General features: G+C 40.5%; 1 protein-coding gene across 3 annotated transcripts in view; it reads right to left on the bottom strand.

Annotated features, from left to right (window-relative positions):
* Positions 1 to 27,629, bottom strand: part of fez2b (fasciculation and elongation protein zeta 2b) — a 74,223-nt gene that overhangs the window by 26,219 nt on the left and 20,375 nt on the right. For 2 of the 3 annotated variants that reach the window (XM_007898432.2, XM_007898433.2), the window contains exons 2-3: positions 7,532 to 7,640; positions 700 to 816 (exon numbers count right to left, since the gene is read on the bottom strand). In XM_007898432.2, coding sequence (XP_007896623.1) covers positions 700 to 816; positions 7,532 to 7,640 — 226 coding nt within the window. The remainder of the gene's footprint in view (positions 1 to 699; positions 817 to 7,531; positions 7,641 to 27,629) is intronic. The other variant, XM_042332695.1, reaches the window with a different exon arrangement.

Raw genomic sequence — 27,629 nt, 5'->3', positions numbered from 1 at the left:
CAGTCAATCTATTAGCCACAGCTGCTGAAGGGCTGCTCACATTTACATTCTTACAACTACCAGCAACCAAGGCCGTTTTGTTTATAAATAAAAGCCACACTAGGATTGTAGCCAACTAGGAAATGGACTTAATTTTGAGGGAAATTTATCCCAGGTGGCACATTTTGTCAACATTCAGTGGTTGGATTAGGGGACAAAAGTGAGAAGCTATGATGTCTGCGCTCACATAAAAGCTTGGATCATGCTACCTTTCTGATAAAAATAAACAATATGAATGTAATTTTGGCAACTTTGTCTTCAGGAGGGGGAAAAGAGGGAGAAAAAGCAGATTATTTAAATCAAGACAATTAATCTTTTCATCAACCAAAACTGCTTATTTGTTTCTTCTTACTAAAATGCAGCTTATAGGTATGATGGTGTATTGTAACCACACTTTAACATGGGTCTGTTTTACAGAAGACTGATAATATTGCAGCTAAACAAACTCAAAGGTGCAGTTTTAGTCTTAATAATCTGGCAACTGAAATCTTGATGGCACTTGCAAGTTAACACTTTGACCTGTATTACTGCTGCTATTTGTGTTGGTGAAACCTCAGTTCTGACTATTTATTAAATTGCTTTTTAAAATATAATTAAACCTGGTTGCCTTCTGCAGAGTTGGCTCTCAATATACAGATTGCGTGCTTGGATTACATTTACCTGCTCAGCCGTAAAGAGAGGCTCATCGTTTATACACGAAACAATGATGGAATGCATGTCCAGCTGCTCCCGAAGCTCCTCATCATCAGAGAGATCAAGGTTAAGGTTGTCGTTCAACTATAATTAAAGAGCATATTTTAAATCAAACTAACATTTTAACACACATTTGGTTTCAAATTTCACTTCATAAAGGAGCAGTACTCCTCTTTGATTCACTCTGAGAGTTTGTCATAACATTGGTACATTCTACACAGCTTTCAATAATAACTGCTTCATTCTAAATTACAATGCTCTTGCAAGTAGTGGTATAAAGAGATGAATCAGTTTGTATTCAATTTGTTAATAAAACTGTTCTACAAGCAAAATCCTATGTCTGCACAAGTTGAAAATGTAGTTTTTTTAAAGTTTACTTCAGTAATACTATGTCCTAAGATCACTTAAACTGCCTCATCACCTGTAGCATTTAAATATACATTTCATTCTGGTTATGTTGCTTTCAGTTAAGTTTATGTACTACCGTGGGACAGATCCGAATGGTTACTTTAATTGTCCAAAACCAAACCTCTATAATTAAGAGACCAGAAATGCACAACTGAGAGCAAGAATCAGCAAAATCATAATGAATTTTCTATTCTCATTTTACGTCTTTCAGGCCTGAAAACAATATTGCTCTGTGCTACATCCCAGGAGCTATTGCTGCCAGGTTCTGAAGCTAAGTTTGAAGACTCAACTGAAGCAAGCACATTTGGAAGCCCCATTTCTAATTTCCCCTTAAAAATCCAAGGAGATTTTTATTTTGCAGCTGATGGTGGAGAGGAAGGGATGAGGTACATGCAGGAGGCTAGAGCCAGCTAAGCAAAGGGGGCGATGTAGAGAGTGGGGAATAAACAAATCAGAGAGAAAGTGACATGACAATGAGTATCTTGAAATTGATCCATTCTGCAATAGAGAGCCAGGAGCTCCTTTAGCAAAAAGCAATGTTTACAATCTGGTAGAACTACCAGCTGTTTAGTTTTAAAAAAGTTACCTATTACAGTTGGAAGGGAAGTGGAGAACAGACTATTTCTTATTATGGCTGAATAATTATGATCTGAAACAAGAGCCGATATGACAGCTATTGTCTTAGCTTTCAGAACATACATTAGTGCATCATTCTTAAGTAATATAAATGATAATAATATTTTATAACAGTGGTATTCTTTTGGTTGAGAAATGAGCAAATTAGCAGCATCCGATTCAATGCGGTTCTCAGTCCTAAAGTTATACCTTTAGCTCAAGCTTCGAAAGGATTATTATCAGACGTTGTTAATAGTGGTGAAATGAGTTAACTGCACAGCTAGCATATTAAAAGTAACAGGAGCAATAGAAGCTTATCGTAATTCCAGTATTACACAAATCCAATCATAGTAGTTTCTCAAATTAGTACAGAAATGGCATTAGCTACTGCTGTTCAGGTTTGACTATTACCTAATAACAGAATGACAAATGTACTTTTCTCTCAGTGGGTTAGTGATATTTGCCACAATCACTTATTGTCTTTTTCAGTAATTTTGTGCTGAAGTAAACCAACAATTTGGAGAAATAATAGAAATTTAAAAATATAAAAAATCATAGAATGGTATACAGAAAGTGTTTAATATGATTTGTAATTTTTAATGACAGTGAATGTTCTTTATTATTGAATATGATATCTCAGCACCCAGAGCTACATTCAGGACCTCTGACTCTACTTATAATGTGAATGCCCACCCCCACCCCACCCCAGCATTAAACCAGGCTGATGTAAGGTTCAACACCTTCCTCTCACTTTTCTAATCAATCTTCATGCATGAATCCACACAGCAAGTGTCAAAAGGCCATTCAACCATGTGGAACATCAAAGTCCATCCTATCTTCACCGATCCCTGTCCAACAACAAGTACATCCAACAGTAAAAACCACCACCATCAACAACCAAAACAAGTGACCCCACCGATAAATTGTATTTATATAACAACTTGCATTTATAATAGTGCACCTTTTGCAGGGTAGCGTCCCAGAGCGCCCTTCTTGCAGGTAATATCTCTGAGCACTTAAAAGGCCAAGGGGCACTGAGGCCAATGCAACACCCTACATCTATTCAAGCTGAGATCAGCTAACTTAATACAGTTTAGCAGATCAAACCTAGCGCCTTCCAATCTATGGCTCAGCTTTAGTCCAGGCAGTGGTTTTACCAATTGAGCTACAGCAAGAGCCACAAGCAAAAGTATTGTTATGAATAGAACATCTGTAAAAGAGAAATAGGTAGCAGTAGCATGCCCCAGTGCAGACTTTTACAAGTTCGAAGAATGTTTCCCTGCATTTCATGCCTGACTGGATTTGTTAAACAAGATCTTGAAAAGCATTGTTTGTAAAGACTTGCATGTTCTGGTTAATATTAATAATAATTTGGTCACCCAATCCATGACTGTTTGTGGGACACTGCTGTACGCAATTGGCTACCGTGTTTTGCCCACAAAACACACAGTCACTAACTTTACAGTATACTCTGTGAAGCCCTTTGAGACGTCTTGAAGACGTGATAGGGCACTATATCAAATGGAAGGATTATTATTTAGACAAAACTAGAAATGCATAGACATTTCTTATGAATTTTGAACCATTTTGCTACTTGTCTTTTTAAGACAAATGTTTAAAAACAACAATCTCTAAACATTTCAAATCATTGTCATCACTAATAACTGAATAGGATTGCTTGTTTAAAGGGGGCTTAAGGATCACCTCCTGCATTCCGCATTAGGGACAAGGCTACGTTGCACCACTAACCATCAGAATTGCAAGCTAAAGAAGAGATCATAGCACAATAAGAGAGGTGAGCTACTGACAAGATAAGTGCATTCAATCCTCAAGTGGATTGAGCAGCAGAGCAAATTCAATTCAGCTTAGTTTGCTTTTTGAACACATCCTGAAAACCCTACTGTAGAACTGAAAATGGTAGCAGTCACAGTGGTGAAGTAATGTTGGCAGCAAGTAATTCTCAAACAAAAACGTATAATTCGAATTTTGGATTTTGCCTATTCTGAGTGGAATGCTAACTCTGTACCTTGGGAGTAATTGGAAGCAGAGAATTCACAAATCTCTCAGTGGCTCGCTCCAGACTTACCATCCAGCCTCAGGATGACTGCTGTATTTCGCTTTTATTAGATTCACTTTAATCTCATTTTTCTTTCATCACATAAACAAATCATTCCTACTGTGCTGAAGGGCCAGGCAAGAAAAATGTTCCTGAACAACAAGCTGTTGGGGAGAAATTCCACCCAGGTTTATATTTACTCTACTAGTACTGCATTTCAAAATGTACACATTTTTTAATTCAATCTTAACTTTGAAGTCAGGTTTCTTCAAGATGTGTGTGTATGTGCATCTGTGTGGAGGAGAAAATAAATTATTCCTTCCCAAAATTATCACATAGATGCATTATGAAATGTTGCAAATCTTACCTAATTGTTGCAAATTTCAGACAGTAAATCAAGTTCAATCTAAATTCAGTCTAAATTTGGGAACCATTCTTTTGTATTTCTGTAAAGGAATTACAGCAAGCTGACTTCAAATTTAAGATTGAATTTAACGTGTCAAAATTTGAATGGTTTGAAATTTTAAGATTAAAACCCTGTTGAGGCTGTTTTGGGCCTGTTTTAGGAAAATGGCACAATTCCCAAGATACTGTGGGATGATTTCAAGTAGAATAAGTAACAATAAAAATAATAAACGCAGGAATCATGTGAAGTCTTTAAACGATAGACAGATCAATATTTGGGAAATGAGGACTTTGAGGGTTAAAGAACGGGGTGAGGGGGTGGGAAATGAGATTAAAATATATTCTATGATCTACGAAAATGGTAGAACAGGTCCAAAGAACTTCTCCAGTAGTCCTACTTTCCTAGATTTAAATATTTCAATTTGTCTCCAACCACCAGCTATTAAATCCATTTTTTGATAAGGGCAAAATTTCAACCCACCAGAATAATGGTGAATCATAACCCAATTAGTATTGAATTTTCTACTTGGGTCAATCTTCTAAATAATCAGTTTGTCTTGGATAAACGATTTTGATGATGCACTGCTGCAAGTGAGTTCCTTTCCTCCGGCTGAAATCCATTTGGCATTACTCATAAGTCTACAAAACTCAGTGCGAGAGTAATGAAAACGCTGACTTTTAGACATGTGCCTCAATCAATGACTTTCAATTGGAATTTTACATCATGTTCCTAATATGTAATGACAACTAAACATTTAAAAAAAACCTCAATTGTATTTTATCAGAACTCATAAATCGTTATTTTGTTTTGTATCTTATTTGTAGTGCCTATGGGAAGCAGACAAAAAAATACCACGCTGGAGATTTTCATGTTTCAATGGACCCAATCCATGTTTCAGCATAATTTCTGTGAACAAACCAATTAAATAATGCTTTGGGAAGCATCCTTGTTTAGCTTCTTGAAGTAGAATGATTACCATTGGGCAACTTAAATGCAGGTCGAAAATATATAAGAAGTTAATAATCCCTGTGTTTGTTCACACCAGGAAGTGCTTCACAGGATTTACTATAATGTGCAGTGATTGTAATTTGCAGGTGAACATTTCAACTACAAAGTGAATGACCAATTTTATGTGGGGGATTGTTGGCCAGGACAACAGAAGAAGAAGAAGAAGGTCGAAAACAGTACCATGGGATCTTTATCTTCCTCCTGAACAAACAGATGAGATCTCAGTTTAATACCTCATCTTTGATGATTAATAATGTACTGAAACATATACTGCGCCTAAATTGTAAAAACAGATCACCACCAACTGCAATATAGAGCACAAAATAACGGGTAAAAAGTAGCCACTTTCCAGGATAGGTAAATTAAACATTCACAGGCTATTTATAAAAGTTGGTTAAGACCAGCCACATAAATGCAGCAATTTCATTCTAATCCATATTCTGTCGAACTCACTGCTTTGAGTTGATAAATTGAACAATTTAAAACATGTTTTACACAACCTTATAAATCAAGCTAGCTACCAGAATGTTTAAAACAACAAATGGAAGAGTTATTTCCAAGTGTAGTACTTCATAGATCATTACTTGGTCTGGTCTTATGGAACAGAAGAGTGCTTTTACTGGGAGAGCCCTTGAAGGTCAGCATTACTCAGTAAATTTTGAGCAGCATCACTCAGCAAAAGATCAAACAATAATTTGGGGATAATAGGTAGTTGACTGGGTTTTAATTTCTATAACAGGACTTTTTCATTGAGTGGGGGTGCAGCAATTTGAATTTAATTTCAATTTAAACAGCTTTTCATTGCGTCTGGAGGCTGCACGAAAGAGCTCCAACCAATGGAGATTGTAAAAAAGTGACCCAACAACCACACACTTGTGTTAGGAGGAGAGAAGACAACCATGTAACAATTTCAAAACACTTTAAACAAAGAAAGTTAACTACTTAATCTTATAGTTTGCCAAGTTGCATTTACTGTAATGTATAATACAGGCTCCTTATTTATGTTCCAGGCATACCAGTGGAGGTGCAACATTGCAAGCTTCTGCTGCTGTCAGAAGAGGAGTGCACAGTCATTACCAGTCCATTCAGGCTTATAATGAGGCATAGGACACTTTTCTTACATTTGATTTTCACAATATTCTCCTGAACCCTGACACTGCAACCACCAGTGAATTGATCAAAACTATAGCTATACTCCCTCCTTAAAATTTAAATGTTGAGATCAGTGAAGGATATATTGTTTTAAAACAAAAGAACATCCACAGGGGAAAAAGTCTACTGTAATGCCTGTATGGTTAACACAATACAGGTATCCTGACTGGTGTTCAATTAAATTAGGGACAATAACATTTTATAAATTAGAGACTACACTTTCCAATTAACAACAACAACAACAACAAGATTCCATTTATAGAGCGCCTTTCACGTCAGGAGGACGTCCCAAGGCGCTGCACAGTTGGGTCATGACCCGAGCAGGGGGAAATGGTCAGGGTGAGGGGAGGGAAGGGAGGGAGAGAGGAGGGGGAAATGGTGAGGGGAGGGAAGGGAGGGAGCGAGGAGGAGGAAGAGAGTCGAGAGGGGAGCTGAAGGCACGGTCAAAGAGAAAGGTTTTGAGACCGGCCTTGAAGGAGGAAAGGGAGGAAGCAAGGCGAAGGCACTGGGGGATGGAGTTCCAGAGCCTCGGGGCTGAGAGGCTGAAGGCCCGACCACCGATAGTAGGGCGGTTGGGGCGGGGGACGTGGAGCAGACCGGAGCCAGAGGAACGGAGGGTACGGGCAGGTAGGTAGGGGGATAGTAGGTTGGAGAGGTAGGAGGGAGCAAGGCCGTGAATGGCCTTGTAGGTGAGGATTAACTTATTTGATGGATTCCAAGCCCCCCAAAAATGTAAAGCACTGACTAATGCTCTAATGTGGGTCCAGGGGGCAATCATATATCCAACAGCAAATACCAAATGCAAAAGTCAAGCCCACTGCATGACGCAGTGGGTGTGCATTGGAGGAATTCAAGTTAAGCGAGGCAGGTAGAATTAGTCCTGCTGTTGCCAGATATACTTCAAAATCAATGGGAGTGAATTTTCAAACTTCCAGATTAACAGGATTTCGACCAGGCAGTGCCAAAGAATATGACAGGATACTAAAAAAAAATAAAAGGGTAAACTCCCCTTTTAAGTGCACCAAGGTATTGCAAAAAAATGCAGGGTACATTATTGCAATTCAATAGACAAGTCACATAACTTGAGATGAAGAGGTTATATATTGTGAAATACAACAAATTAACATATTACAAGAAGAAAATAATTCACTTACTGCCTTTTCTGATAGGTTCAACGTAGGTAGGTGCAAGGTTCGAGTATGGGATGTCTTCCAGTCCACAGGCATTACATTTCCATAGTTATCAGTCAATGCATTCCAAATCCTGAATGTAAAAACACAAGTAAATCCCATGAGAATGAGAGAAAAAACATGGTTAACCATGTAAGCAGAGTCAGCCTCACTACAATCTTCACACTAACAGAACAAGGCCTCTATTTATTCAAGTATAGAAGGTATAGTATCCCCAACATTTGCTGCACCTTTGAATTCTCTCCCATTCTTGCCCGACTCCAATGGCTTCCTATCCTTCAGAGGATCCAGTTCAAAATCCTGGTTCTCATACACAAAGCCCTCCATGGCCTCGCCCCACCCTACCTCTGTGACTTCCTAATCCCCTACCAACCCGCCCGCTCCCTCCGCTCAGCCGGCTCTGGCCAGCTCCACAACCCCCAACCCACCCGCCCCACCATTGGCGGGAGAGCCTTCAGCCACTCTGCCCCCAACCTCTGGAATTCCATCCCCAATCACTCCGCCTCACTCCCTCTTTAGCCTCCTTCAAGTCCCACCTCAAAACCCTCCTCTTCAACCATGCCATCGGCCACCCCTTTCCCCTCCCTTCTCCCCACCCCCCGACCCCAACTCGGGTCTGAAATGCTGTACACCGTCCAACGCCTTCTGACGTCCTCCCGACGTGAAAGGCGCTATGCAAATGTAATCTTGTTGATGTTGTTGTATTAACTAAACTCCATACCCCATCACATCAGTCCTCTTCATGCTCCACTGACTCCCAATCACAGAACAGATCAATTTCAAGTTCTTCTCACTCGTCTACAAATCCCTTCTCACCCTGGCACCTCCCTACTTTTCTGACCTGCTTTCTCCACACTCTACTGCCCGTTGCTACTACTCGGCTGACTGTAGCCCCCTGTTCATCACTTGCCCCTCAGCTCCAACATCAGCGGCTATGCTTTCAACCACCATGCCCTGAAGCTTTGGAACTCTCTTCCTCAATCTCTCAGCCTAGGCCCCTCCTTCCCCTCTTTTAGATCATGACTGAAGATTTTCCTTTTGGACTGTGCTTACAGTCACCTCCTCCCTCCCCATCGTTCAGGGTCAGGCTCCGCCGCTGTTAAGCGCTCTGAGACGCTGCCCTGCGTGAAGGGCATTATATAAATGCATGTTATGCTGTGCATCTTTGTATACCAAAAATGAGCTGGCAATTAGTTGTTATAAATCCTATAATGATTGCAATTTAAGAAGGTAAGGAATATTTTCTTTCTACCTCACTCCTCTCCTGAAGTCATTTCTTGATGATAAAATATAGTTGTATAGATGTAAGATGTCACAAGTTCAGTTTGAATAAAGAGGGCATTTGATCTCATCCTTCCAGAATATCATGCCTACCATCACTGCATCAAGCCGTTTTTTAAATGTCCTGGCTGCAAAAACCCTTCCTGGCAACCTGTTTCAGTGGTTAGTTGCCCTCTGGTTAAAGAAGCTCTTAGTATCTGTCCTGAAATTGCCCTTTGCAATCCTAAACCTGGTCTCTTGTTAGACGGAAGGAGAGGTAGGATCTGAACCATTCAAGGGCAGAATCACGAAAGTTGAGGTAAGAGGAGAGGCAGTGGAGGAAGATAGAGTGGTCAACGGTATCAAAGGCAGCAGAGAGGTCAAGGAGGACGAGGAGGCAGAGGGAGCCCTGGTCGCAGATGGACAAAATGTCATTTGTCACTTTGACCAAAACTGTTTCTGTGCTGTGGGCGGTACGGAACCTGATTGGAGGGGTTCATGAAGAGAGGGGAGAGGAATGAGTGAAGCTGGGAAGCAACGACTCCTTCCAGGACCTTGGAAAGGAAAGGGAAGTTAGAGATGGGGCGGTAATTTGAGAGCAGGGATGGTCCAGGAAGGTTTATTTTTTTAAGGGGAGGAGTCACGACGGCCATTTTTAAAAGGGTGGGAACGGTGCCAGTTGACGAAGAGTTTATAATATCTGTGAATAGTGGGGCAAGGAGGTGGAGCTGGGAGGTAAGTAGACGTGTAGGGATGGGGTTGAGGGAGCAGGTGGTTGGTGTCATGTGGGTTATAGTGGTGGTGAGAGAGGAGTGGGAGACAGGTTCGAAAATGTGGAGGGAGGGAAGGGTAGGGGCCAGGGTGTGAGAAGGAGATGGGGGCGGGGAATAGTCAGAAGGGCAAAGGCAGCTGAGTGGATCCCCTCGATTTTGGTTTTGAGGAAGTCCAGCATCTCCTTAAATTTGGGGCTGGAGGCTCCGTGACCACATCACTCCCACCCTCGCTCGCCTCCACTGGCTCCCCATCCCCCAGAGGATCGAATTCAAGATCCTCATCCTCACCTACAAGGCCATTCACGGACTTGCTCCCTCCTACCTCTCTGACCTACTATCCCCCTACTTACCTGCCCGTACCCTCCGTTCCTCCGGCTCCGGTCTGCTCCACGTCCCCCGCCCCAACCGCCCTACCATCGATGGCCGGGCCTTCAGCCTCTCAGCCCCTAGGCTCTGGAACTCCATCCCCCAGTGCCTTCGCCGCCTCCTCCCTTTCCTCCTTCAAGGCCGGTCTCAAGACCTTTCTCTTTGACCGTGCCTTCAGCTCCCTTCTCGACTCTCTACCCCCTCCTCGCTCCCTCCCCTCACCCTGACCATTTCCCCCTTGCTCGGGTATTGACCCAACTGTCCAGCGCCTTGGGACGTCCTCCCGACGTGAAAGGCGCTCTATAAATGGAATCTTGTTGTTGTTGTAGGAGAGGATGGGCGAGGCATGGGAGGGTGGGCGGAGGAGCCGGTTGGTGATGGAGAAGAGTAGCCTGGGCAACCACCTCCCTGTGTCATTCAAAAGTATGACTTTCACAAGCGCTTGTATCTTCTTTTATACTAATAAAACAACAATGTCTGTGTGTGTATCAGCCAAGATCTCAATAACCGATGGAGGACGTCCCAAGGCGCTGGACAGATAGTGTTACGGACCCGAGCTGAGAATCGGGGTGGGGAAGGGTCTGGGGCAGGGGGGGAAGCAGGGAGATCGAAAGCACGGTCGAAGACGAGGGCCTTGAGGTGGGTCTTGAAGGTGGCGACGGAGGGGGTGAGATGGAGGGACTGCGGGATCGAGTTCCAGAGGGTGGGTGCAGAGTGGCGGAAGGCCCGCCCGCCAATAGCGGGACAAGCAAGGTCAGTATTCTGCAGTTCTGTAATAATTGTTTTAGGATTGGTTTATTCCCATGCTTACAATTTTGCCCCTTGCATCCAAATTATCATTTGTAGTCCAAGGAAATCTCAGTGCTGTCCAATCCATTTTGATTTGTACCATGGAACAGCCAGACACACGTTCTTCTAGGTTAGTGAATCTCATCCACTGATTTGATGGGAAGACATAAAATGGAATGTTTTTTTAAAATATCTCATTCCAACATTAACAATATTAATAGTTTCTATATAAAGGTAGCACATCTCCAGCCAATGCTGAGTTAAGGTGTGTAGCACAGGAACGGAGTTAGGGGAGGGGAGAAAAGGAACAGAGACGAAATCAAACAATGTTATCTTGTATGGGCATTGGGCAAGGTCAACGTAAAACCCAGCTGGGTTAGGGTCCTCTATCCAATAGTTTGCAAATACTCCCTCATCTAAATTCATAGCCCCTTGTGAGAGGTATCGTGGAGCACTCACAGAACCAACCCTAGGATGAGTTCATGCCATCAGATGAGGAGAGAAATGAAGTGCAAAAAAAATTCTTTGGAGAGGGCAGAACTGTGCTACATAGTGAAGACACCAAAAGTACTCGAGGTATGATGTCACACAAATCTCCTTTCGTGTCCAAATAGTGTATCCATGCAAATTTTCCTGCAATTTTGTAATCTCTGTCACATCAAGGACCTGAAATTTCTCATATTCTAAATCTAAGTAGTCCCAAATTAATTTCATATACTTAAGTCTATTTAGAAAACAGTCTGGAATTTGGTCTTAATTTGGAAACTGATTTTTCCCCCTTTTTAAGTACTGTAGAAAAGTACAAGACCGAAATTAAGACCGATTCCTGTACAACCTTAAATTTTAAGACAATCTTCAGCCCAAGAATTTCATTGTGATGTTGGACCATGGAGATTCCACACCAATGCATTTACCAATTTTTTTATACTTTGGTAACTGTAAGACAAGCATTTCAAAACCAATTTAATAATCCTATTATTTAAACTACTAAGTTTACACTCTCGCCTCTACCACCTTTTTGTTTACTTTTCTTTTTGTTCTTTCCTGTATCATTATCTCACTGCTGTTACAATTTTTCATCAGCGTCTCTCATTTGCACATTTCTTTTGTTCCCTCCTATAACTGCTACATTAAGCACCAAACCTGCAGCTGTTTTATACCAACAACAAAGGAAAAGATAATGGATAGGACAAATTTAATAGGTATAAAAAGGGATTTTCCAAAAAAAGGGATATTCAAAAAAGGGATTTTCAAAAAGAGGATTTTAGTGACAAAATAAAATGACAATTTTTTTCTCATGAAATTCCATTTTTTCATGATACAATTTCTGATAAATCCATAAAAATTAGCAGATTCTAATGTGTATTTTTTTCTGAAATGGTAATTATCCTTTATGTTAGGGGTCCTTGTGTGATAAGCATTGTACAAAGCATGCCTTTTACATTAAGAATTACTGGATCCAAAAGATGCTTCTTAAAAATCACTGGTGATTGTTGCAAAAAGAAACACTGATCAAGCTGAACATTGCTGCTGCTTGTCAGCTTCAAAGCCATAATAATCGGTAAGTACAGACAGGAAGAATAGACTGCTGGGGATTTCTGGCAACAAGAACAGCTCTTTTGTGGTAACATAAGACAGTCAATATTAACAATATTTATATTTAGTTGAGGGTTTATATTTTAATCCTCAACTTTCCTGCAACAAAAATGATTGAGGTAGGACTGTGCCAATTAAAGATTAATTAGTATGGATGTTTAAGAGAAAATTGTGATCAGCTTGGATGTCTGGCACATGCAGAAACCCATCACCATGCTTAAGAGTATCCAAACCAGACAGACAATGTAATGTCATCTAAATATGGACATTTCCCAGTTTCTAGAATGGAATGCACTCTCTTCCTAGAGGGGAAGAGCCCTGCTTAGACACTTCTGGGGTCCCAAAGCCTCACAAGAGCCCAGGCTTTGGGACCCCGGATTGTGAATTGGGCTACTATTGAACTAGATTGCCATTAGATGCACTGTCTGGCAAGCTTCCTGTTACTTATCTGCAGCACCAACCTACCTGTTAGAGCTTTGGCCTGCAGGGAAGAACATTTGTCCCAATAATTGGTCTGCTGATGAGCCAGGCTCGCCGGTCTGACACCAACAGTGATAGCTAGGAATACTGTATACACCCATGATGTGGGTTTCCATGCACCTTACTGATCATTAGTTACCATTGAGATAGCATTTGGTACAGTTCCCAGGCTCTTAAATTGGAGGCAGTTTAAACTGGAGGTTTCCTGAAGGAAGTAATCCTGCTATCATAGTAATTAACAAAACATTGACATTCTTTCAGTCACTTGGGTCCTTTCTACTCATGGATCTTTTTCTGCCATAATTGCAATTGCTGCCATTTACTGGAAGCCGAACCCTCAGCTGTAACAAGTAAATCACCATCACGTAGGCCTTTGAGACAGGTTTTGCTCTGCGATTGCTTAAGCCTAAATAATGGTAGTGAAATTGGAACAGAAAGGCTGGAAGATAATCTGCTTGACATTTAGGTGCAACTCCGTGCCTGCTGAAATCGGTTGATCGGAGTAAAAACATAATTGTATCATTGACACAGTAATATAGTACTACAAGTTCCCCAAGACTTTTAAAAGCTGTGGCTACGTTACAAGCAACCTTTATATGTCAACATTGCCAATCAGTCACCACTCAGAGTGCAGCAGTGGTGTAACATAAAAGCACCAACAATAAAATTACATTTGTGTAGCGCCTTTCATGTTGGAAGGACGTCCCAAGGCGCTGAAAAGCAGCATAAGCTTCAAGTTAGTCAGTTTGATCCTGTTCTTCCTAAGATATCCGATACTACAAGAAATACAAATAAGCACATTATCCACAAATACCTTTTCACAAGAGTATAGCGCTATTCGGGTTACCCCATATAATGCTATTCAAGTTACCCTAATTCCCACCTGAAACAAGACAGTGTAAGAAATGATGAAAATTGATAGCATGCACAGAGCTTCAATGCCCCAAGAGCTCCATCGATATGGTTGTAAAACCAATGTCAGTTATGGCAATGCCCAATTAGAATCCATTAAAGCAGTTAGTTGAGCAATTAATAGCAGTTACTTAAACAACATGCTGATTAATATAGGGTTCATTTAGCAAGACAATTCCTATTTCTATGCACATTAAATCATTAAAATGCAACCTCCTCTGGTTATAATGCTTCATTCCACCCTTTTGGTAATTGAGTTAACTCCCGAGCAGAAATACGTAAAGTAAAAGGACAAAGAAAAACTGCTGCCAATCACCACCCGGAAATGTTCAACCACACAGAACAGCAGGTAAGGTTGGTGTGGTTTCCTCTCAGAAGCATCCACAATGGAGGAGAAGGGAATAGAGGGGTATGGGAGAGGGGATTCGGTGCTGTCAAAGCTCATGTAGAGCAGAAGCGCAGACAAGTTGGGCCGATTTTTGGAAATTCCTTGTACAGTATTTCAGTATGGATACCTGCCCATGTCATACTGTTAAAATATCAATTATTCTTTTAATATTATCACAACCACCCAAAAAAATCTAATTACTGAGGGAAAGGGAGTGAAATCGCACAAAGAATTGCTGCAATGGAGGGTAAAAACTTACTACAGGCATTTTATGACATTCAAAAAGCATGAGATGTTAAACTGAGTTCTTGAGTATGTTTTAATGATTCAGGAGGATATCAAAGATCCATCACATTATTTTGAAAAAGAGAAAGCTTTTCCAATATTCTTAACCAATATTCTTTCCACAATCAAAAATCCACAAAAAAATCAAATTAATTTGGTCATTAATCTAACTGTGATTAGTTGCTGTCAGATTATCTGCCATGTTTGCCTAAATGCACACTGCAGAAATACACTGTGTGAAATTAGATACTCAGCATGATAAGGCACTACGTCATATGTAATAAGAATAATCCTTGCATTCAATATAGTGGCTTTCACATCGGAGAAGCATCTTAAAATACTTCACAAGTATAGGAATGACTAAAACAACACCCTGCTCGCCACACTCCCCAGCATTGCATCTTAGTCAAAAACAACAATTTGTATTTCTATAGCACCTTTCCATAGGGTAACATCTTGGTTTGCTTCACAAAGATAAAGTTGGATGGCGAGCAAGAGAGGAAGGGGAGGTTGTGTATATAGACATAATTTAAAGACAAGAAAGGGACAAGACAGGTAGAGGAAGAGAGTTCTCTTAGGGGTATAGTTGCTTCAGGCTTAGCCATCAAACAATGTCTCAAAGGGGGTGGTAGATGCACAGCAAGTGTGAGGTTAGTGAGGGGGTGAGCAGGGAGAGGGTAGAAGAAGATCACAGAGATTGAGAGATGCTGGGGCATGAACCAATTAATAGGCAAGGGTGAGGACCTTAAAAGTTCTTAAAAATATATAAACACCAAGTTGGCAAAGGCATCCTTTGGTTGCACAAGTCAAGCAAACCAGAAAGTCACAGGCTTGATTCCCAATTTGTGTCATTAGCTACCTTAGCTGTTGTAACAATTGGAATGCCAAACGGCCTTAGCGTCCCTCCTCTTTGGAGCATGAAAATATATTTACTCGGATCCCTCTCCCAATCGCAATCCTGTACCCTTGCTGCAATGGGCACTTACGTGGACATCAACAAAAACAGGATCAGGCTCAGCTGTAATAATAATAATCCTTGCATTTGATATAGCGCTTTTCACGTCGGGAGGACGTCCCAAAGCGCTTCACAGAACACACTGTAAAGTGAATTGACTGTATATTTGTGGGCGAACGCGGCAGCCAATTGCGCACAGCAATGTCCCACAAACAGTAGTAGATTTAAAACGACCAATTTATTATTGTTTTGGGTTTTGGAGGGATTACTATTAGGCTCTGTGTGGAGTAAGGAAACTTGCCCAAGGTTTCGCCCTCTGCCTGGAATTGAACTCAGGTCTCTCACTTGCAAAGCGAGTGCTCTAACCACTGAGCTACAGGACTCCACAAAGGTATCTAGGTGCATACATGATAAATCCATGGCAATCAATTCTGTTCCTTTCAGCAGGAATCTCACGTAAAAGATCACCAACTAACCCTGGGATGACACAAGAACACTGGGTGTGTAATCCAGCGAGTACCTGCCTGGATAAACCCATTGAACCATGAGGGAGCTACATCAGCTGCTTTTCGACAACAGCCCATGCCCATTTCCTCAGTACAAAACCTCTTCTTCCAGATGATTGCCAGGAAGCATTTCTTCCATCATGTTATTTACCAGGAGATGCAACTTAGTTGATTTAATAACTGAAGAAAATGAGTAAGTTGGAATAGCGGGAAAGCAAGTTTGACCAATTCATACACAGGCGTTGGCCTGTTGGCCCGTTGCCCTGCTGCCCGTGTAATAGATTCAGCTTATTATTTTGAACTAGGTTTGTTTTGCTCAATATCTGAGGTATGTGGCAAATCTATGACTGAAATCCTACCCAGGACTTCACAGCTTTGACAATGTGTTTTGGCTGAAGGAGTAGAGGGGTACTGGTGATGTCTGTAGATCTGTACCCCAGTATGACTCTTTTGCCTCTAAGCAAGAGGAAGAAAATCCATAAAAGACTTTGGGTCTGAAGGAGGCTTTACATTTGATGCATCAAGTATCCCTAAAAGACTGAACACATTTCTCTTGTAGTTATGAACATTTTTTTAATTCTCTTCTACTCACATAAAACAAATCTAGCAGGCAAATCAGCATCGGTAGAACAGAAAAAAAAAATCAACCTCTGTTCAACAAACACTCCCAGAAGGAAGAGGAAATAAACCCAAGAAAGTTACTAAATTTAGTCACATCAAAAAAACAAGAGTTTAGGGCCAGATACATCATTATGCTTCACTTGGCAAGTCCCAAAGTTCAAAGAATATAAGACAATGCTCCCTGTCTCTTATGCTTCTGTATTCCTTCAGTTAAAAATCTCTCTCTTCCTCGCTCTTGAATTTGTCCACACTATTGTTCATGTTGTCTCAATTATCTCCATGTACAGTCTGTTCCATATATTCACCACTCTGTGTCATTGAATCTAAGTTGACTGTTCACCGTCCTTCTTCTGAACTGGATTATGTGCTTCTATGGGATCGAATTTGTGGTTAAGTCAGACTTATCGTTTGCTATTATTTCTGTTTAACCAAATCTTGTTTGAGGCTTATTTTCTCTAGTGTTACATAACTATCCTCAGCTCTCGCAGTGAAAGATATAAACCAGCACCACAACCAACATAAGCACAATAGTTGTAAAATACAATGAATATATACAATACAGTAGCTAGTTACGAATTTGATCACTGAACTATAGAAAACTCTTTCAAGAGATTATATAACAATAACAACTTATATAGCGTCACGGAGTGCTTCACAGTGGCGGAGTCTGAAAATGAGCCAGGAGAAGAGGTAAATGGAGGTGACCGTAAGCATGATCGAAAAGGAAGGTCTTTCGGTAGGATTTGAAGGTGGGGAGGGAGGGGGCAAGGCAGAGCGATCGAGGGAGAGTTCCAGAGTTTTGGGGCATAGTGGCTGAAGGCACAGCCACCAATGGTAGAACTGAGGGCACGAGGGACAATTAAGAGTATCTCCCTTATTCTGGAGTCCCCCACCAGAGGAAATGGTTTCTCTATATCTACCTTATCAAATACTTTTATTTTAAAAACTTCAATTAGAACATCCCTCATCTTCTGAACGTGAGGGAATACAGACCAAGTTTATGCAACCTGATCTCATAATTTAGCCCTTTAAGCCCTGGTATCATTCTGGTGAATCTACTCTGCATCACTTCCAGAGCCAATATATCCTTCCTGAAGTGCAGTGCCCAAAACTGAACGCAGTACTCCAGATGGGGTCTGACCTAAGCTCTATACAGTTGAAGCATCATTTCCTCTCCTTTATATTCCAGTCTCCTTAAGATAAAGGCCAACATCCCATTAGCCTTTTTGATAATTCTTTGTACCTGTTTTTAGTGATTTTATGTATGTGGATATCCAAATCCCTTTGTTCCTCCACAGTTCTTAGTTTCTCATCATTTAGAAAATATTCTGTTTTGATATTTTTGGATCAATTGTGGATGACTTCACACTTCCCTATATTGAATTCCATCTGCCACAGTTTTGCCCACTCACTTAATCTGTCTAAGACCCTTTGTAACTTCCTGCTCCCATCTACACAATTTACTGTGCCTCTTAACTTTGTGTTAACTGCCAATCTTGATATATAACTCTCTATTCCTTCATACAAGTCATTTATCTATATGATAAAAAGCTGAGGCCCCAGTACAGACCCCTGGGGAACACTGCTTGTCACGTCCTGCCAACGAGAGAACGTTCCCTTTATCCCTATTCTCTGTTTCTTGCCTCCCAACCAATTACCGAGCCACATCGCAAGGTTACTTCGATTCCATGCACTTTCTTTTTTGCTAATAACGTCTTGTGTGGAACCTTATCAAATGCCTTCTGAAAGTCCATGCAGACGACATCCATAGACACTCTCTTATCCACCATGTTAGTGACCTCCTCAAAAAATTCAATTAGATTCGTCAGACATGACCTACCCTTCACAAATCCATGCCAACTCTCTTTGACTAGCTTATACTTGTCCAAGTGCTCAGTCACTCTGTCTTTGATGAGAGATTCCAGGAATTTCCCCACAACTGAAGTTAAGCTGACAGGTCTATAGTTACCTGGTTTCTCCCTCCAATGAAGTGACATTTGCAATTTTCCAATCCAAGGACACAATTCCTGAATATGGAGAGCTTCGGAAAATTATCACTAACACATCTGCAATTCCCCCCACCCCACTCCACTATCCCTAGTTCTTTTAATACACTGGGGTGAAATCCATTAGTTCCTGGAGATTTGTCTATTTTTAGTCCCATTATTTTTCCATTACCATTTTTTAATTTATTTTATATTTATTTTGCACTTTTATTTGTTATTTTATCTTTTATTGCACTCGGAAGCTGAAGTTAGTGCAGCATTGAAAGCAAACTTTCCTGACCACGTGTTCAAGGATTTTCTATTTTCAATGAAGCTTTATCACATTTGTCTGTTGGTTGGCAATGGAATTATCAAATCCAAATGATTAGATTATCAAATACAAAGGGGTTAAACAACAACATTACAATTGTATAGCGCCTTTCAAATTGGGAGGACGTTCCAAGGTGCTGGACAATCAGTGTTTCAGACCTGATTATATATTATAAATGCGTGTATGAGGGTTCCGGTGGCCTGTGGTGTGAGACAGTGGTGGAGCCGGGCGATGTTGCGGAGGTAGGGGAAGGCAGAACGGGACATGGCATGAATGTGGGGTAGAAAGGATAGTTGAGGGTCAAACAAGACCCCAAGGTTCCGGACTGGCTCAGTGAGGTGGAGTGTGCAACCATGGACGGTGATGCTGTCAGTGCCTGAGGTGTGGAGGCACTGACGGGAGCCGATCAGGAGAGCCTCGGTCTTGTTGACGTTCAACTGTAGAAAGTTAGTTCTCATCCAGGACTTAATGTCTGACAGACAATCTGTCAGGACAGCAGAGTTCCTGGAGTCAAGGGTGGAGTGGGGTGGGGGGGTGGGGGAAGAGACAAAAGCGGTCACAAAAATGTATTAAAATTAAAAATTGGTAAGATACTTTCAATACTGCTGCAACATCATTCTCCCAGTGCAATAACAACAACAACAAAATTACATTTGTAAAGTGCCTTTCACATCGGGAGAACGTGCCAAGGTGCTGATCAGCTGGGGATCAGAACCCGAGTGTGGGAGGGCAGGGTTGGGATGAGGGAGGGCAAGAGGGGGTAGGAGGGCAGCTGAAGGCACTGTTGAAAAGGAGGGTTTTGAAGGAGGCGAGGGAGAGAGCAAAGCAAAGGGATTGTGGGATGGAGTTCCAAAGGGTGGGAGTAGAGAGGCTGAAAGCCCAGCCGCTGATGGTAGGGCGGGAGACATGGAGCAGGTCGGAGGAGGGAGGGGGCAGATGATCTGTATATTCTCGTTTATTCAATGCCATGGGAACAATAAAGGCACTATATCAAATGCAAGGGTTATTATTATTATAAATTCCCTTGTGTCCTACATGAGTAAGTGGTTTGCTTTTTCAGGAAACAAAACATCTCTACTGTGAAGATTTACCAACTCAATGAAAGTAAAGCAATTATTTTTGTAATTATCATTGTGTTAGTTGTGAAGCACAATTGTACCAAAAGTAAAATGTATTTGGCCATACAGAGCATAGTACTGTCACTTTAAGATTTCTACTTCACCAGGAATGCTGCTGTGTTGTTCGTACAAAGAAAACAGCCCTAACGGGTACCTGCCCACAGCGAGCGAGCGATCGATTGACAAGTCAACTTGCATTAGGAAGCACTTTTTTATAAAGATAATTTCAAAAACAATTGCAAAGGTCAGTCTATGAAGCAGATTTAGTGCAAACCCATGTTGTAATTTGAGTTTAGTATGCAGAATGTATGCAAGCAGCCAAGGGAAGCTTTCCTATTTTTGCTGGAAGCTCTCAGCAGATAGCTCCACAATAATGTTCTTTTGCTCACACATGTACAATATTTTCTCTCCCTTCTAGATTTTAAATTGCATTGCACTGCACACTGGAGGTCAGATTGTGAGAGATTCCCATACTCAATTAATCTTCTTGTGTCAGAAACCACAGCAACAGTAAGATTCCACAGAAAAGCATATAGAGATAATGAACTCCCCAGGAATTCAAAGGAAACTATGTGTTTTTATTGTTTTATTATCTATGTATTGTTTACAAATTGACTCTTTTAGGCGTTTTCATACACCTCCTGTGGTACACCAAATTTCCTAAAATATGTATGCTCTTCATTCAGGGAGAGAGTAAAACAAAGAAACTTAGCCTTAAAATTAGAGCAAAGACAACAGAACACAATCACACAAAGGATTGTGAGAACATGAAATGCACTGTTATGAAAGGCCATAGGTGCAGAATCAATTGTGCTGTTTAAAAAAATACAGTAGATAGATATCTCAGAAGAATTTTAAAATGTGGGGAAATGGGATTGAAAAATTTGACTTAATCTAGTAAAATGGCACAACAGGATCGACAGGCTGAATGGCCTTCTCCTGTTCTTATGTTATATAGAAGTCAAAGCACAACTCCGTTCTTAAACAAAACAGCAATTGAAGTAGATACATTCAGAAGCAAACCGCCTTAAAATTAAGTTACTCATCGCCATTCAAAACATCAATGGGTTAACCAGGCAGCTCACCAAGCTGACTAATTTTTAAAAGGTAAAACATTCTCTTGGTAACGAAAATATATGTGTACGTGCACGTGTGAAGTAGAACTAATACTGTAGAAGAGACATGTCATATTAAATCAAAATGTTATCTTCCAGAAGTGATTTAATAATATGGTTTACTTCACAGAAAAAAGGTTCCAATTGCTATGTGTAGGCAATGGCCTTTGAAAAGGTGGGAGGTCAGGAGTGGGAGAGAAGGGCTGAAAAATATTGTATTTGTGTGTATTAAATGAGGATTATTAATAAACAAAAAACATTATCTGTGCACATCAAAGCATCAATTGAATAGAGTATACTCATTAGAGCGGTAAAATGAACAGTTATACAAATGCACAAAACTTTTCAATGGCATCACATACCTGAGGCAATGTGGTATTTATAGTCAAGCGGGAGTTAAATCAGTGTTATACAATCTGTGATGAAAGCAGATAACTTAAGGGCAGAATTGTTCTACAAATCATGTCTACTCAAATACTTAAAACGTATTCAAAGAATGGCAGCTCTGCTGCAAAAAAAGCCTATTCAAGCGACACTTCCAAAACCCAGTTAAGAGATTGTGGATTAGCTTAGTCCATATTTGCAGATAGAAAATAAGTTAAACCACAACATCATGTGTAAACAATGTGGAGCTGTGCATAATCGTTTCAGATAAAAATCAGAGAATAACTCATTGAACTGTCCTTCATTGCTGTTGGTTCTTCTACTCTCTTTTCCCTCCAGTGAAGTCCTTAAAATTAGGCTACGTGGCACAGGAAATACTATCTTTAAATAAATTAATCAATTGAAGGGGAACTTCGCAGCTAGCTCTGTTGATATTCACATGATCATAGAAATTACAGCATAGGAGGAGGCTGTTTAACCCATCTACCCTAAAATGGTGCCAGTTTCTCCATTGGAGCTAACTACTCTAATTCCCTGCTCTTTCCCATACCTTTCTACATTTTTCCTCTTCAACTATTTATCCATTCCCTTTCAAAGGTTGTATGGTCTCAGGTACAATGTCCATGTGTGGCAAATTTTATATTCTAATTACCTCTGTGCATATCCATCCAGGTGGCTTCCAAGCCCTGAATATATGAAAGTGTATTCACAAACACAACCTCCAGGTAACACCTGACAGCAACTGTCGTTCCAAGCCCCAGAGTTTTCTCATCACTCTCTGACAGGCATCCGCCTTCATCCTTACCATCAGGGAGAGAAAGGAGGGAGGCAGACAGACAAAGAGGCAGAGAAAGAAATGAGAAAAACATGAAAATAAACACTTAAGTTTTAAATAAAAATCCAGGCTGGAATCCATGGAACCGTAGAAGGAAGAAAAAACTGCAATATTTTCAGGAAATTAGACAAATAATTGGCAAGGGACAAAATGCTATACAATTCTAAACACAGCTGGAGGGTCCGGTAGATTTTTATATCCCTTCACTGAGTCAAAGATTTAAAATGCTGGCTTCCAGGATAACCAGGAGATAAATTGTAGATGACAAAAAAGAAGTGAAGAATAAGCTGCAAACCCACAGACCACTCAAGCAGGAGCATAAATCATACCCTTTCACAATAACACAAAAAAACTATATAATCTGATTAGATTTATTAGATACAACATTTAACGACATAAATAGGCAAAACAAACTCAGGCTCGATTGTTGAAAACCATTCCTATTGTATACATTTCGTATCGTCTTTTCTGACAATTTTTACAAATTTATTTCACAAATGCAACAAAAAAGTGCACGTTTTAATACAGTTTACTCCATATTTGCTCCAACTGGATGTGATTTTGTTATACTCAACAGCAGTTAATGTACAAAATATATTCCCTAGAACTAAACCGCTATCAATTTTAGGCTAAACAACTTTGGCCTACAATGAGATGATAACAGATTGTTTTCTCAGAAAGCACAGTAAATTTCTATATATTACACCCTGCAAGCACGTTCCATCCACAAAAACATCTTTGAAACAAACACATTCACTTGAATTTCAGGCATAATGAGATGGCATTATGTAGAAATATTCACTCTAGTTCCCTATAGCAATTAAGCATATTCCAATTTCCCTGCATCTCTATTGTGTTAATGACAGCAATAAGGCCTATATTTCTGCACATTAAATTATTAAATCTTTCAGAGAGTTAACAACCTTCAAGCCGCATAGAATTGATTTGCTGGTTCTTGACAACTGTAAATAGAGGAGCAAGAGATTTAAAAAAACATCTGTCAGCTGTCACCAGTATCAGATGGGGGGGAACAGAAACCTCACAAAAAGGTTTTAAAATAAAATGCATATCCCTTCACAGGCAACTCTTCCAGCCACCCAAGTATCCGTCACCTTGCATAAATATTTGCTTGATCCTTTTACCCTTTTTAAGCTTTATACAAAAATATTCATAAGTGGCATAAATGGAAACAAAAATATACTGCTTGTAAATAATTATGAATTGAAGATACACAGGACCAAAGATCACCAAATAAAAATGAAGGAATAGGCAGTAGCAAATTAAATGTAAAATAAATAAACTCAAAAAAAATACCATTAGTGAGCAAGATTTATATTTTTGATTCAGTTTGAAGCATTCAGTTAAGACATCTTAAAATGGCCTACTGCATGGCAACTTACACACGACACCAAATTCAGAGAGTGAACTGACCACAGGCTAGTACCAGCTCTTTCCCAATTCAACCGGCCCCAAGCCAGCCAGAGACCGTGCACTTTGTTTTGTCCCAAGCTGCCCAGTCCACCAAATTCATAACGTGTTTCTGGAGCCATTTGAAGCCTGCTCTCCATAAGCTTAAGCACCTTAAGTAACATGCAGCTGCTATGAGAGAAATCAATAGAATTTCTGCTCAGGTTCTGAGGCGAAATGTTTACAAGGGTCAGGGACTCTGGCACATTTCATGTGTGTATGTGTGTGTGCGTGTGTGTGACAGGCAAAACGTACAGAGAATACGCAGAGTGGTAAATTTATTATGTCAAACTGTCTACTGCACTCCACATCAACATACCATAACAACACACAACTTTTCCATCCCGTTTCAAGAATTATAATACTAGGACATTGCCACTTCGCTTTTAGTGGAACCAAGGTAGGAGGAGTTTACTGCTCTTAGGTACACATAATACTTTTTTATGTTGTACTTCAAATCATGAATATATTTTTAGATGCTTAATATCTGGAATCTGCAGGGATGTATTTTTCAAAAAATATACAAAGCAGCAGTTCATACTCTCTCCAACGTTGACAAAACTGTTACTTCAGGAACTTAAACAGCTAGATTTTATCCATCAGACATTTAGGTGAGTACAGCAGCAACCCAGCCGATTTGCCATAAATATATGATTACTGAAAAAGAGCATTTTGTTGCTGTGAAAATACAGGGTGAAATGTTGGGCAAGTTTCCTTACTCTGCACACACACATACATGCCTCTGTTTACCTCGCAGTAAACAGGAACCTGGTTATTAGTCGATTGTCGGATCGCTTTTCTGCAATTGGCTGCCGCATTTCACCCACAAAATAAAGTGTCGATTCACTTTTACAGTATATTCTGTGAAGCGCTTTGAGACGTCTCGAAGATGTGATAAGGTACCATATCAAGTGCAAGGATTATTATTATTATCATATTAAATACTAACAGCAAGCCTTCCAGCAAGATATTTTATTTTGTCCATATACATTTTGAATAAAACAGATGGCTAGAATTATTAATCATTGAAATTTCCGGAAGCGGTTGTTTCAAAATTCCAAATTAAATTATTTTCTTCCCTCCTGAAGGCATTTGACTCCATTTTGCTTCCACGGGGGTACAATTTCCTGAGGCACTGATTGCTCCTTGAATAAGTGGCAATTCTTTATCCGTAAGCCTTGACAACGAGTGTCAGGTTAATCAAACTCCTCACCCTAACTTCAGCACTGCAGACATTTATAGCGCCCTTCGTGCCACCTCCAGCTGTTAAAAACGTCAGCATTGTCTGTTTAAGTCACCTACTCACTGAATAAACACATTAAAATATTGTCAGAAATGAGTTTAACTTTTACAAAAGGAAAATCACTAAAGTGTCATAACAATGATATGTTAGAAAACGGATGGCCAACTTGCCATACACAGGCCGCTCTGGCCTATATTTTTATCCTGCCTTAAATTTTCATATAGTTCTTGTATACAACAACAAAATTACATTTGTGTAGCACCTTTCATGTCGGGAGGACATCCCAAGATGCTGGACAGTTCGTGTTTCGAACCCGAGCTGGGGGTCGGGATTGGGGAGGGTGGAGTGCAGTGGGGGGAAACAGGGTGTTCGAAAGCATGGTCGAAGAGGAGGGTTTTGAGATGAGTCTTGAAGGAGGCAAGGATGGGGGGCGAGGCGGAGGGACTGTAGTAGGGAGTTCCCGAGGGTAGGGGCAGAGTGGTATAAGACCCGCCTGCCAATGGTGGGGCGGGCGAGGCGGGGGACGTGAAGCAGGCCGGAGCCCGCTGAGCGGAGGGAGCGGGCAGGATGGTGAAGGTTAGGAGGTCGCAGAAATAGGGGGGAGCAAGGCCTTGGAGGGCTCTGAATGTGAGGACCAGGACCTCGAACTGTATCCTCTGAATGATGGCATGTCAGTGGAGTCAGACGAGGATGGGGGTGATAAGAGTCACAGAGCCTGGTGTAGGAGGGGACACGGGTTGCAGAGTTCTGGATGATCTGCAGCCTGTGGAGGGAGGAGTATACTCCTTAGTGGAAGTGAATCTTTTCTATAAAGTAACTCCATGCTGTTTCACTCAAACAAAGCAAGCAAATACAAAGATTGTTTATTAATCTCTAGACTTCTAAACAATATTTTATTTACCAGATACTCCAGAGGTGAATGAGAAGAAAAACTGGCATAATCCAGTGTCAAATATCAGTGCCTAGAAATGTGAGGTAAAATAGAAGTGATTTGTATTTGCCTTATTAGAAGGTAAATGTTGTGTTGTGGATAACTTCCATTTGTTGTGCTGTTGACTTGTTTGGAGGTAACCATTTCCTACAATGTAGTACTAAGCAAAAAAAAAGAAAATGCTTTCAATAAATGTTTTTCAAATGACTGCAAGGAATAATTAAACATAATGGGATTGGGAAAGAGCAAGCAATCTATCTTACCCTAGGAAGTACACTCTTGTCAAGTAAGGGTATTTATAGCTATCGTGAGCAGCATATAGCAGTCGTGATAAATGGTACAGCTCAGACCACCCACTTTCTATTTTCTTGATTATGTACGGGGGGGAGGGGTGGCAGCGAAGGGGGATGGGGAAAACAAGGGATTGAATCCTAAATCACTGAGAAAAAATACTATCTGAACAACTCACCAATAAATAAACTAATGTATAATCATAAAATAAGAAACACCGACCCTTTATGATTTAGGTTTTCTGTTAAATCAAACAGCAAAGGAGAGTGCAGTCAGCCTTATCATCACTGTTATAACAAAACAGGTGGACACATACGCTTTATTATTAATTTATTTATTATTTATTATTAATTGTTTACTTAGTAAAATTATTTTTTAAAGCCTAGTTGTAAGTTTTGCAGCAGTGGTTACCAACTACTTTTCTTGGGGGAGCAGGATCTCCCTGGCGCTGAGCTGGCTCAAGGTGACATGTTTGGCAACATAATGTCAGAACTAAGTAGATCCTTGGTATTGCTGAGCAAGGCAAGACTGCAATAATAATAATCTTTACATTTGATATAGCGCCTTACCATGTCGTGACTGTGTCCTCCCGACGTGAAAGGCGCTATACAAATGTAATCTTGTTGTTGTTTTGTGGGAGAAAGGTGGAGGCCAATTGCATACAGCAGTGTCCCACACGCAGTCATGGCTTGAGTGACTACATTATTATTATTGTTGTAATATTTACATTATTTTCATCACTGTTTAACAATAACAATCTTCTTTCAAGAAATGTCTGTGGGGCATCCTCAGGGCTCAGTTCAGCCATTGCTTTCAATGGTTCTACTCGCTGGCGTCTTCATCTCTTTCTCTCCCTCTGTTTTTTTACTTTCTTTCACTTCCTCTGCCGATGGCTTTTTATTTTCTTTCTCTCCATCCGCTTCGCTCCCTGCATTCTCATTCCCTTTCTCTACAAGGCTCTGGTGATGACCAGCCAGCCTGGATCTGTAGAGTTGTAACTTTTTCGTTCGTCCCAACAGTCGTCTTACAAACAAACCATACACCGTGGATATAGCCAAAGTAAGATTTAATTGCAATTGCAAGAGCTGAATCAAGAGCAGTCAACAGTCTCTAAGAAGAGCACCGGATAGTCAAAAGAATGAGCTGCTGATGGTCAGTTAAAGCAGCCTTTTTATCCCCAAAAAGTGCTGAAGGTTGTAATTCATACAAAGGCAATTAAAATAGTATTATCAATCATGTGGCTCCAACAACTATTCGAATGGTGACGTCAATCAATCCATATCTCTTAACAAGGTTAAATGTCGTCTACTGATTAGTTTCTATTCATGCTGATTATTATTCTTTAAGAATCAAGAAAATACAATTGTCATAGAGTATGTACCTGATTAATACATTAATACCTGATTAATGTCTAAAATACACAAGATATAT

The sequence above is a fragment of the Callorhinchus milii genome, unplaced genomic scaffold, assembly GCF_018977255.1.
Source record: "Callorhinchus milii isolate IMCB2004 unplaced genomic scaffold, IMCB_Cmil_1.0 Scaffold3, whole genome shotgun sequence".
Taxonomy (NCBI): Eukaryota; Metazoa; Chordata; class Chondrichthyes; order Chimaeriformes; family Callorhinchidae; genus Callorhinchus; species Callorhinchus milii.
This window is presented reverse-complemented; position numbering and strand designations above follow the sequence as displayed.